The following is a 14,070-nucleotide window of genomic DNA, read 5'->3' on the forward strand; positions in this document are numbered from 1 at the left end:
TGTCACTAGAACCAGTTTAATAATGAAGCAAAATTTGGGAACAGGTTCAGGGCATATCACAAATGAATGGAGGCATACTGTGGATGTTCAAAGGTGGGGACTATTCTGATAGTTTATACAGTTTGTTGTAGCTCGCTCCCTAGCTGATGACCCGATCCATCATAAACTTGACAGCCTCCTTCCTCTTGAGAACTCGGGGAACTTTGTACTGTACAGAGGAGGCTGTGGTGTTCTGGATCATGAAATGCCGAAGTTCGGCAAACGAGCCTGGCCTGACAAAATGGACTTTCATTGGTCCGATGCTTCCCTTCTTTCGGAAGGAAGAGTAAACATAAGACTGGCTACTCAAAGTCTCGTCAATCTGAAATTAAATGTGTTTGAATATTTAAAACAAATTTAAGCTGGGTTAAGATGATCAGAATGAATGAAAACAGACTGGGATTTTCAGCATAAATAGCAACTAAGTTTACACGTTGGAATGACAACAGAATTTGCAGTCACAAAAAGGGAGTGAGTATGCTTTTAAGCTGCTTACAGCAATATTCCAGCAATATTTGCAGTAAACACAAGTGGTCCTGACAAGAGTGAGTGAGTTGGTGAGTATGATTTAATGGCATTTTAAGCAATATTCCAGCAATATCACGGTGGGGAACACCAGAAATGGGCTTCACTCACTGTAGCCATGTGGGGAATTGAACCCATGTCTTCAGTATGACAGGCAAACACTTTGACAACTAGGCTACACCTAAAGAAAACTTAAAATATTTGATATGAACATTAATTAATTACATGACAAGGTAATTGGACAAGGATATACAGAAAATCCTGTTGTGGGTTAAATAAGATCTCAACATCTTCCCCTGCAACTATAACACATGTTGATCTCCCACACACAAGCTTAGTTTCAGGTAATGGAGTGTTCATGATGAAGTATAATATAAAGTGAGTAATACCTTGTTTCTGTCTGCGTTCGGAACTGTTGGTGCCGCTCCCGACTTGGATGGCTCGACCTCCAGAAACACGTGATAACACGGTGTGCTGCCAACTATACCTGCACAGAACGCATATACACTGCAGTCTCTCCAAGTTGTACTTCTCAAATCATCATGACGAAGATATGGACAAGACAGAGAGAGAGTCACAGATAGAGAGAGAGATATCGAGAGAGAGAATCTTAAATCCAACAGTATTACCTGACTCACACATTTCACAGATTTGTTTGTTTATTGTTTAACTCAGCAATAGTAATCAAGTCTGGACCAGACAATCCAGTGATAAACAGCATGAGTAATGATCTACGCAATTGGGATATGATGACATGTGTCAACCAAGTCAGCAAGTCTGACAGTGAGACATTTTAATGAGCGAGAGTACAGTAACATACAGTAACGCATGTATTTTTGGTTTAGCCTTCAACATAGAAAGGTTGCTCTTGGTTATGCCATACAGTAGTGAGTGAGTTAATTTTACGCCACACTCAGCAATATTCCAGCTATATGGCGCATGCCATACAGTAACGCATGTATTTTTGGTTTAGCCTTCAACATAGAAAGGTTGCTCTTGGTTTATGCCAGGAAACCTAAGCTCTAATGTGTACACGCTAAAATAATTTCTTTTAATATTTGTGATACAGACGTCATCAAAGACTCCAATTCATTATTTATCTCATCGCTCAACTAGTCACATAGCGTAACTGACAACTAAGCATGACTTTGGACAACCTCAGCTTTAAAGACTACTGAGTGAGTTTAGTTTAAGCCGCACTCAGCAATATTCCAGCTATATGGCGGCGGTATGTAAATAATCAAGTCAGGACCAGACAATCCAGTGATCAACAGCATGAGTTAAAGACTACTGCGCTGCATCCAAGTTGACCGACGTACTTGAGAGTATTCCGGCATCATCGAGATAGATGCTTTCAGCACAGCAGTAATCAGTGAGGTTGACATCTGACCAGGACGGCACCGTCCCACTGAGAGCGGAGTAGAAGGAAGACTCAGAGGTCTTCTCCCCACGAACATTCAGGAACTGGCCTTGTCTGCAGGTTATATAAGATACAAATGGTTTTAATATATTTGAAAATATTTTTGTTTCCAGGAACATTTAATGACAGATACCATCAGTTTGTTTTTTAAAACCTTTAACATTTCGCATCACGGTTCTCTATGCTGAAACTAGGAAATATTCCTAGAACTTACTCTTATTAGAAATATGGGATGTCTAGTTCACAGAAATGTTACTGACATGCTCATCTGAAACTCACCTGAATTATAATGAAATAGTGAGTTTAATTTTACGCCGCTCTCAGCAATATTCCAGCTATATGACGGTGGTCTGTAAATAATGGAGTCTGGTCCAGACAATCCAGTGATCTACAGGATGAGCATCGATCTACGCAACTGGGATATGATGACATGTGTCAACCAACGTCAGCGAGCCTGACAACCCAATTCCGTTAGTCTATCATGAAATAATTGTGGTCACATATAAAATCAGATCAGAATTCTGGAACCATTATGTAGAGACACTATAGCTGAAATATTTTTGAGAGTTTCCGCCCAGTTGGCCTTGTAGTTCGAGAGGACAAAAGAGGAGTTGTTGAGACTACAGAATCTCATAGGTTCCAGTTTCATCAGAATATATAACGGCTAAAAGTGTATCACATACTACTTCACTTACCACATACTTGTTGCTTATTAAATTCTGTATTGATGTACGCATGTATGGCCGATAAAGGGCCCAAAAGGACAGTTTCAATTTGGCCACAGTGGCCAACATTCAGATCAGGATGAATTGAGCAATAATTAATGACAATTGAATCATTCATGCTAAATTGCAGTTTAACAAGCCTTGTAGTTTTCGAAGAGATGACAGTACATGATGGGTAAACAACAGCCGATATACTACAGCTGATTTCACTTGACTATGTAACAAACATACAATTTAAGGTTATCAAATTAAGTAATGTCCTAAGTTCGTGACCCCAGTTGAGGGGTTGAGGTTTAGACCAGACAAGGATGCAGGGGATACTAACGACTTTGTTTTTAGTTATAAAAACGTTAATTGGGGGTTTCGAGTCATTCTTGTCCAACAAGGAGAGTTCTATGGATATACAACTTCTTTGATATAATATGAGCATATTATATTAAAGAAGTTTTATATCCATAGAACTCTCCTCGTTCATCACACCAACTTGTAAATGCCACTCCAAGAAGTCATTCTTGGCCACATGTGATCTAAATGGTATCAGAGCTCATCAACATAGCCAGTGTATGAAATAAGCCAAAAACCCAGCCAGACATCTGGGCTGGTAACTTCAAAAACTTACCAGCCCAGAAGAGATATAATCAGTCCTTCTTAAATACTAAATATACAGTGCCAATGGACACGTTATCTGAATATTTTTATTCACCCGTCCATCGGGCTGGCTAGCTGTAAAACTAGACCGTCTGGCAGAAATTTAGCCCGTCTCGGGCGGTCGGACGGGCCTTATTTCATACACTGGCATAACCTCCTTCGACCTACCACTGGTATTGCCATCTGAAACAGAACTAATAAAAACCTAGGGTACAGGCTAGCTATTGCTAATTCCCACCTGTATTTGAACTCAATGATTGGACACTGGTTGTAGAAGCCGGTCACCTTGACAACATCTCCGAACCTGTATCTGTAGACGCAGCTGAGGTTGGTGATGGCTAGCTCATACTCTTTACCCACTTCAACCTGCAAACAAACGTCCATGTCAACTACACACAGATCCAATAAGGAATATGTTGGAGTATTTTTAAAACTGCTTCAAAAGGTGGTTAAGGCATTCGCTTGTCACGCTGAAGACCCGGGTTCGATTCCCCAGATGGGCACAATGTGTGAAGCTCATTTCTGGTGTCTCCCGCCATGAAATTGCTGGAATATTGCTAAAAGCAACGTAAAACTAAACTCACTCAAAAGGTATTGTCAGGCATGTTTTAATTGAAGTGTTGTTTTAATAGAGAATTACTGAGGTACTAGTGGGTACAACTGATATGCTGGATTCTTGACAAATTTGTGACTAAGATTGTGATGAAATAAGTAGAAATAAGTAGAAATTAACAGACATTGGTTGAATACTTGACAACATAAAGGAATAGAATACAATGTTTCGAAACTGTCAAACACATTTTGTGTAAGAGGAGTGAGGAGTGATTTTCTCTGTCAAATGTCCTGTCTCCGTGACAAATATATTACGTGTCTCACCCTGGTAGCATCTAGGATTTATACATTTGTCATGCTCCCTTCTGTATCTTCTCTCTATCTTCACTCACTGACACATTGCAGTGTAGCAGGTTGAGGCTACCTACTGGCAAACAAGGACAAGTTGAGCAATGACCTGACAATTGACGCGTATTAGCATGTATGAGTGACGCCCACTGGCGCTTGCCATTGTAAGTGAAGGGGCCCCAGGTTGTCCTGCGATCAAGTGTAGTGCGACTTGCTACACCGATGTGAGAGTCTTATGAGCAAGGCGTGTGCAGCTACACACGGAATCAATATCATCGACATGCAATGCACGTGCACTAGCCTACATCTGCTCTACCTTTCACAAACCAAATGGGTTTGCTCATTGCCCTGCACCGCCTACTTCTAGTAAACGCGTTCTCTGTGCCAGTCCAACTTATCCTTGTTTGCCAGTACATTCCTCCCCAATTCCCCTTCCTCACTCACCTGGTGCAGAAGCAGAATAGCAGCTGTAAACCCCCCCACAACGACCTTTCTCCCCCTAATTCCTCACTCCCCTTCTTCCCTCACTCACTCACCTGATGCATAAGCAGAGTGTCAGGCTGAGGTTCTTCTGCTCTGTCAATTGGAATGAACTCGAAGAATTGTGATGTCGGAACAAGGAGGTATCGGCTGGGGTATTGCTTGGGCCAGACGTTCACACCAATAAGTCCCTCAGAAGCTGCATAGATGGGAGAATACAGGGGAATGCCCTTCAAATATGTTTCACGCAGTTTTGTCCCATAAAACTCAAATGTTCCTGTGTCTGCCCCAATCACAACGGAGGCATCTGGCCATATTCGTCGTCCCAAACCAACAATACCTTCCTTGTAAGCATCTCTAAGTTCCAAGGCACGTTCTGGGTCGGGCTTCATTAATGAGTTTAATTCCTTACAAATACGCTCCTCAATATTCAAGTCTGGATTGATTCTGCCTTTTTCAATATCATCAACCAAAAGGTTCCATTTTTCTTCCATAGTCCTGAATGAATTGAATATAAGAGAGGAGAAATTTGCCTCCAACATGCCAAGTTTCTTTTCCTTCAGAGCGAACAACAAGTGCAGGTAAAGTGCCTCAGGTTCACTAAGAACTTCAAATGCTACTTTCGGTGTAGTATAGATGTGCAAGAGATTCTGTGACCTTGCTGGCGTTGATGAATTTGGTCCAATCTTTATCCCAGATGCTGATTCCGCCATTTTGGATTGTAAAACAGTTTTAAATTTTTCTGAAGGTTCCTTGACGCTGGAAACGCTTCTGTCAAACAATTATACAGCACTGATACACCATCGGTTAGAAACCGCATCGCCTGTCCTTTAACCATCGGCAGAATGTTACTCTTTCCAGATGTTCCTGATGTGACCCCAAATATGATTGGCTGATCAGCTGTCAGTATATTTGTCTCACCTTTCACCATTCGATCAATATATGGTTCAAAATGACTGTAACGAGTAATGGGGTGAGTCTTAATGAATTCTTCGACAGAATGAATTGAGGAGAAGTCATACCTCTTCCCATATTCTGTATTAGCATTCAGTTTCACCTGCTTCAGAAGAGTTTCCTCCTGAACTTTTTGAATATTTTTGGTAGTTTTTTCAAGTTTTCGTCGCATAAAGAATCCCAACCACGACAGACTGGATACAGTCAGATAATGATGTATGGCAGCACCAAAGGACTGATTGTCAAGTTTCCGTTTCCGCTGAACATCAACCAGGAATATTCCTGTACAGCCTGCAACTACTCCTGCCAGACCTGTGTAGGAATACCAGTATATGGTGAGCAGTGACACCACCAACCCAATCAACAACATCAACCCTGAAACAAACATGCAGTTGTGTTTACTTCAAACAGAAAATCATACAATATAATATTCCTTTCAATAATATACTACTCAAAACAGACTGAAGAAAGTAAAGTTGGAGAACTGGCAGGTTGTGTGTTACAATGCTGACCAGCCACGACAGATTAACGAAACTCAAATGAAAGAATTAACGGTAATATTCTTGAACCTCTTTCTGTGGTATACATTGGCGGATCCAGAGGGGGGGTTCAGGGGGTTCGAACACCCCCCTTTTGAAAATGACTTAAGACCACATTGAAGATTATTTTTTGCATTGGAGGAGCCAATGGGGGGTTCGAAACCCCTGAACCCCCATTCAAAATTCCTGGATCTGCCAATGGTATATATTTCATCGTTCTTTTACTATGTGTTTTAAATCAGAACAATTTTATGCCAAAGATTGAAATCAGCTGACAGTGAGTGAGTGAGTATGGTTTTCACCATTTAAGCAATATTCCACGATTATCATGCCAGGGTACTTACACACACTGTACCCATGTTGGGAATCCAACCTGGGTCTTCATTATGACAAACAAACACTTTGACCACTTGGATGGTAATGCTGGTAATGCCCATAGTACCAAATACAGCTCACATAGTTGTATCTACCAGTAAATGAGGTGCTAAGTTGTATATAGCATTAGCACCAGGGACTATTCCACAAGATTAGTGTTGTGACTGTTGCAAGTCTGTCATGAACTGAAGTATGGGAGTTAATCAGTTAGGATCATGTTAGTGCTAAGATCACACTGTGGATCCACATATGGGTTTTACATAGCTTTGTCAATGTCAGGTAATGAACCCCAGTCAACAGTGTGACAAGCCAACACCCCGACCACTGGCAAGGTACAATCTGATATATATATGAAAGTATTAAAAAATTAAACATCTTTATGGAAATATATATCCCGATGGTAAGATTTCTGCCCGTAACCACTTAAAATATATTCTAGGATTATTTTGAGGGTTTTGGGTTTAAGGTTAGGCTTTTTATTAAAAAAACCCATCTATTCTTTGGCATAGAATTATAAAATAAAAAAAGTGGGGTTACAGGCAACAATCTTTCCATACCGATTAACTTGGAAAATATATTTTGAAACTACGATATATTATAATTTATCTTACCTTTAACGGCAATTCTTAACAAACCCATAACTAACAGTAAAGTCAGTATTCCTGCGTCACGACCTGCAATGAGAACACCCTACACATAATAATATCCTGGTTACAGCAGTACAAACATAAGGAGAATCTGTGTCATAACTACACGTTATATATTCTTTTTCACTTCCGCGTTTATAATGATGCCAGTGTGTACTGTGGCCAGTGTGGGAAGCCTACTGTAGTCAAGTCATAAATCATTAAGTTGATTACTCTTCATGTGGCAAGTTTGTTCTTCGTAAAATCAGTTTTTGAAGAAGACATACTCTCTGAGAATTTTACATTTTACGAAACTGGGCAACTGAAGTTTTATTAAATCTAAAAGAAGATATTCATTGGAACTAGATGATACCGTTGAAGCTTCCACCTGTCTCAACTGTGCAACCATTGAACCGCAAGCTATATAGAGTTACCTCCCTTATGAAGAGGCTCAAGGGATAAATAAATGTGTTTCTTGCATGTGTTTGTCAAATAACAGGTAAATATTTTACTCCTATAATATCACTATGAGTTATCACAATATGTTTATCACGTGCTCATAGAACAGTAATTGTATTGTTTAACAGAAATTTAAGTATAATACTTTATGTATTATTTTAAGCAGCCCCAAATGGTCCCCTAGCTATAAGGAAGGTAACTCCAAATTATATCGTAAGAAGGGCAGGTAACTCTCGCACTTGACTTCCCACTTGCAGATACCAAGCTTGTCGTTCGATACCGGTAGGACTATCCACGATGTCAGTCACAGGGGGAATGATCGGCTTCATGAAGCGGATGCTAGAAGAATACAAAAGTTTAAGAGGTAGTATGAATCTGTTTCCCTTGTACATGTCAGTTCCATCTGAAACAAGGTGTAGTGGCATAAGCCTTTCCCAGGTCGGGACCTAATGTTACTCAGAACGACCTGTCATCTATAGAAATGTAAGCGAACACATAGCGATGTATGGTTGATACGATCGGCGTACTATATCTTGAAATTATGGGCCGCTATAGAATATATACACCAATACTTTCACGGATTGGAGTAACGTGCCTAAGCTCTAACATAAAATTAGTGTCTAAAATTTAAGTTAGTGTCCTAAGTAGTTAACACTTAAATGGCCCACGCCTGACTATGATCAGAGACGATCGAGATCACTAAATATATACTTTGTTTTAGATATATCTATTTTTATCCCACCGGCATGTAATGCGGTGGGATATAGTCGTCGCCTCGTCCGTCTGTCCGTCATTTTGTTTCCGGAGCGTCTGTCCGTCCGTCCGTCCGTCCAGTAATCATTTTGTTTCTTGGTTTCCATGGAAACATAACTCAAAGTGCCTTTGCGTTTGCATATATTTCATTGCTTTCGTTTCAGGAGCACAAGTCAAGAACCGCGCTCAATATATTTTCAACAAAACTCGGTAGATATATCAAACATAACCATAAGTGGTGCCTTTTGCTATTTGCAGATTTTTGGCATTTTTATTTTTCTCGGTTTCCATGGAAACGATTCGGACTTAGTCTCAAAAGTGAGGGGTGGGCTTCGTTTCCGGAGCATAACTCAAGAACCGTTCAATATTTTTCAACAAAACTTGGTAGATATATCAAACAGATCCTAAAGTGGTGCCTTTTGCTATTTGCAGATTTTTGGCATTTTTAATTTTCTGGTTTCCATGGAAACATTTTGGACTTATTCCCAAAAGGAGGGGTGGGTTTCGTTTCCGGAGCACAACTCGAAAACTTCTCAATATCTTTCAGCGAAACGTGGCAGATATGTGAGGCAGATCTTGAAGTGGTGCCTTTTGCTATTTGCAGATTTTTGTGATTTATTATTTTCTCAGTTTCCATGGAAACGATTCGGACTTAGTCTCAAAAGGGAGGGGTAGGTTTTGTTTCCGGAGCACAGCGTGAAAACTTCTTAATATCTTTCAGCAAAACTTGGCAGATATGTGAGGCAGATCCCAAAGTGTTGCCTTTTGCTATTTGCAGATTTTTGTCATTTATCTTTTTCATGATTTCCATGGAAACGATTTGCACTTAGTCTAAAATCAAGCTGGACTTTAAGTAACTATCAGATGATTTGTTCTTTCAAAGATGTGGGGGCCCGGGGGATATGTCATCTTCTGATGACTCTTGTTGTACTAGTCGGTGGTTGACAGATTCTGTATTTGGAATGACTACTACCACCCGTATCCCCCCTTTAAATTTCATTCTAGTCAAATCATATCACTTGAATATATATTCCTCATCTGATAAGGATTGAGTTTTAACATGTTTCTTTAATTGTATCTGAACTGAAAGACATATCAAACTTCTAAAAATGCCACTAAAACACATTTTTCCTCATCGTTAAAATTTAGGGGATACGGGCGGAAGTCTTACCATGATGCTTGACTAGCTATTCACCGATGTGTCCAGCCCGTTCACTGCCGAGGATCTTGTTTTTATATAACGCAGTGGATGGAAATCATGGCAGTATAAATATATGTTTTCTCACAACTAACTGTAACATTTATCGCCATTTAGAATTTCGTTATGTCGTTTCTATACACATTGTCATTCAGTAAGCCAAACTTTGTAGGGAGTTTGTGTGCTAAACATAGAAATCAGCGGCGGCACATTTTATAGCAAGCACCTCTTTATGAAAGCACTTTTATTGTAAATATATTTTGCTTTCAACATCATATTTAGGACTAAATGAATTATAAATGGGAACTAATATACATATATATTTTTTTTCATTCAGTAATTTGTATCATTACACAGGAGTGGAGTTTATATATTACATTCTAGTTTTCAAAGCGATGAGAATGCATTACACTGGGCACGTTAGCCATTTTCGTGCCACTTCGGTCAATGTATTCTATTTATTCGGAATATTTCATTGGTTTAGGGTTAGGATAAGGGACCTAATCCAATAAAGTAGGTAAATGTCTGGTGTAATGCACGTGTACCATTTCTTGTTTTTCCATTCGCATTTTTAATACTTTTTTTAAAACAAAACCTTTGAAAGTACACAATGAAATGGTTTAATGTAGATAATTTGGGTTAATGGAAATTGGGTTGGAACTTGTACTAAGACACTTTCACATGCTAGAGATGACCAAACTTGATCAACTTCTTAATTTACACAATAACGACATTTCGGTATAGATTCTTATACCGTTTTCAAGCATTTGAGGAATGATGGGTAGACCAATGCTTAGTCCCTGAATATATATAATTTTGATAGTAACAAATAAGCCCATTTAAATTGAAAAGGAGCCCCAGTGAGTTGGGAACCTGGGGGAAATCTAGACTTGCTTCATTTAGGGCTTTAGCATTGCAGGGAGGGCTAGGCATTAGGTAAAATATTTTGGTTCAGGGACTGTGAGACAATCTAAATGATGGGGTACGCCAGTTTATATACAAGATAGATGTACATATGATAATGAGATAACATTAAAGGTCACATGCAACCAAAAAATCAAACATAATTAAAACACAATTATCACTTCTTCATGACATATAATATGCATTGCTGATTATGAAAAAACATATAAACAAAATTATAAGCGTATAATCGCAAATCAAAAGTGCAATATTTTGTACTTGGGTTTACCTCCCTCGAAACGAAGCAGCCGGGATACCGAACCCAGTCAGAGCGGGTGGGTGTGCACTCAAGTGTAACGGCTGGTTCATTAGCAGATGCCGCCTTCACGGGTCATTGTGTGTGTATATATAGAAAGTTGGGTTTTGTAAATACATGCTCATTTTTTGTGTATAACATTTTGCAATCAACAGACATCATAACATGTCATGTGTTCAAGTATCACACCTGCCTGTCTGTGTAATTAGATAATGTGACAGAGACCGAACTCGGGCCATAAATCAATGCGTTTGTTTATGGTGTATAGCCTGATTGGTGTTAAGTTCAAATTGCATGTGGTCAGTGATCGACCAGTTGTGTATTGAATATTGTCATTAGCAGACAGGCAGGCAGACACACTGGTGTCAATAAAACAAGACATTGAGTTTTGTCTGTGACAGCGACATATCTATATCACAGTTAGAAATCGTGTCAACTCTAAATAATGCTTTTAAGTATCGAACTGAGAAAGTGACTTCGGTAAGAAGAACGTGTGGTGAAATAGACAAATGAAATTATATAAACAGTTTATTTACTGTCATAACATACAAAAGCTCGCGCCTGTGAGATATCATCAAAACATTAGGAAACTAGCTCACACCAAAGCCTTCACAGAGTATTCACCAGACAGCCCGCTTCCAAGTTTGTGAACCTATTTCACTCTGCGCACATGCTATGAGCGCAGCCAGCTGTTGAAACCCGTATTCCCCAGAAAAGTCTGGGGAAAATTAGTGAAACGTTTGAACTCGATTTGAAGAATTTATTTTTTTTCATCGAAAGGCGTTATTACAAAGGTGGGATAGCAAAGCATCAAAGTAAGTTGCAGGATGAGCTGAAATAAAATAAATGAGATGAGTGGGATTACCATGGCTATTAGCAGGGCTCCAGATAACTTTTGGGGGTGTGGGTGTACTTACACCTCATATTGCAAGTGGAGGTGTTCTGAAAATTTTGAAGGAGTACCGACATGTTTTTGTGTGAGCGAGTTGGTGATGTGGTTTGTTATTTATGATAATAATGATATTTATGATATTTTCAGCTGTTAAACTTTATATATGTTAGACGTACAAAGGTATTTATGTGCATATATGATATGCTTGAAATTATGTTGTACTTCATAGATTTTTAGATGTACATTACGCCTGTACGCCCCTTAACTGCAGCCCTGATATTAGTGAATGTATCTTAATTTGGAAGAAGCCAAGGAGATGGGGGATTAATTAGAGGCAACCAGTGGTGAGGAATGTCTGTTAGACAGGTTAATGTGAGAAGCCAGAGTGGTTTGAATGGATTAATTATTTGTGGATTAGGTGGTTGTAAGTTGATAGGATGAAATAGCCCTGATTAGGGTTGGGTATCGCCAAAATTTTCATATTGCGATATATTTTGATATGTGTTGGCGTATTGCAATATATTGTCAAAGTGTGACACGTGGTTTAACTCTTTCAAAACCAGTCAACCAGAGGCTTTTACTGCCATGACACCGAGTTCCCAGAGACTCTGAGGTCATAGATGAGGCCTATGTTTATCAAGGAAAATATCAGCTTGTAAAATATTATCACTGCTACATGTCATGCACCATTTGAAAGGACTATTCCTAACATATTTATAAATATGAAAATAAGTTCAGTTTTAATGAAAATGCAAGCTTACACATTTTAATGTCCAGATAAACCACGAAGGAAGCAAAAAATGTGGCGATTTTTTCCATTTGTAACATGGCATAATATCCCCTTACCTTTTTCTTCTATATTTTTTAATTTTTACGTAATCTGAAAATTATTATATGTTCTGAAAAAGGCATGTAATAGAAACATTTAAGAATATTGAGTATTTATACCAATGACATTTCAAAACTATCAATGGATAATATTTAAATACAAATCAATAAACATTCCCTAAAAGTGTACCACAATATATTGCCAATCATTATCGGGTGAAGTTCAAATTGTACCACAATATACCGGTTGCAATAACCTGTATTATCGCCCACGACTAGCCCTGATCCCTATTAATAGAGGGATTAAAACAACGTATTTATAAGTGTCTAAGTGTCTCTGCCTGCTTGCTGCTTAAGTAAGCGACTGATGTGATGTGATTTTTTATCGATGTAGGGTATTGAGATGCGAATGGGAGCGGAGTCCATTTGCCAATTTTCAACCCATGCATTACAATGATTAATAGTTCTACTTTTAACTTGACATGAGACAGAAACTGGAAATGTCAGACAACAGAAAGTCTGAAAAATATTGTACTGGCAAATGTGGAGTCAGACAGCATTCACAAAAGCATATGTTGCCTGTGTAAAAATATTAGCAAGTAAAGCATCAAGCAAGATCAATCTTACACAATATTAGTCACTGATTATTGGGCATGTATATTGATTAGATCATTCAAAACACACAAGCTGTTATAAGCCGACACACAAGGGGTAACAGATTGTGATGTCTGTCTCAACAAAATAGTCAATTTCAATTATGGGTACCTTCGTACATTAAAGCATTGGCTTGTCATGCCAAAGACCTGGGTTCGATTCCCCACAACGGTACAATGTGTGAAGCCCATTTCTGGTGTCCCCCGCCGTGATATTGCTGTAACAATACTAACATTGCTAAAATCGGCTTAAAACCTCGCTCACTCACTCACTCACTCACTCACTCACTGTTAATTCATCTCTTTAACATGTTAATTCATCTCTTTGACATAATATATTTGTTTATCATCATTGTTCCCATTAGCAAATTTCATTTTCCACTTGCGTTGGAAATAATGATTACATGCAATATTCCTATATCTAAATGGTCATGTATGGTCCATGGTTGGAAATAAGGTTGTGTAGATGGTGGTTATACAAGTTTGCTGTATACAAGTAGATATATAGTCTGTCATACAGACCCTGAAGCAAATATACAAATGAAGCCTGTGCAAGTCTAGAATATGTGGCAACTCTAGATTACAGTTTCATAAAATGAAGAAAGTCTCTGGGCCCCGTTTTATTCTTTGAATATAATTAGGAACTGTTTTTTCTGTGAAATATGTTATTTTCAGAGACTAGAGTGAGTGAGTTTTGTTGTACACTGCTTTTAGCAATACTCCAGCAATATTATGGTGGGGACAGCAGAAATGGGCTCCACACATTGTGCTCATGTGGGGAATCGAACCTGGGTCTTCGACGTGACAAGCGAACGCTTTAACCACTAGGCTACCCAA

The 14,070-nt window shown here is 38.9% G+C and overlaps 2 protein-coding genes across 2 annotated transcripts in view; one reads left to right on the forward strand and one right to left on the reverse strand.

The window, feature by feature from the left end:
* On the reverse strand, positions 1 to 7,681 carry LOC124269052 (GH3 domain-containing protein-like). Its single transcript, XM_046704097.1, is given in 8 exon segments — positions 1 to 361; positions 954 to 1,051; positions 1,884 to 2,038; positions 3,596 to 3,723; positions 4,794 to 5,443; positions 5,446 to 6,066; positions 7,217 to 7,279; positions 7,605 to 7,681. Coding segments are annotated over 7 exon segments (1,902 nt in total). The 5' UTR covers positions 7,245 to 7,279; positions 7,605 to 7,681; the 3' UTR covers positions 1 to 139.
* Positions 7,647 to 14,070, forward strand: part of LOC124269146 (fucose-1-phosphate guanylyltransferase-like) — an 18,613-nt gene continuing 12,189 nt past the window's right edge. The window contains 2 exon segments of the mRNA XM_046704196.1: positions 7,647 to 7,730; positions 7,948 to 8,054. Of these exon segments, the coding sequence (XP_046560152.1) occupies positions 7,711 to 7,730; positions 7,948 to 8,054 (127 nt within the window). The 5' untranslated portion in view covers positions 7,647 to 7,710.

Source organism: Haliotis rubra, unplaced genomic scaffold (assembly GCF_003918875.1).
Source record: "Haliotis rubra isolate DU_JTF1 unplaced genomic scaffold, ASM391887v1 Scf1, whole genome shotgun sequence".
Taxonomy (NCBI): Eukaryota; Metazoa; Mollusca; class Gastropoda; order Lepetellida; family Haliotidae; genus Haliotis; species Haliotis rubra.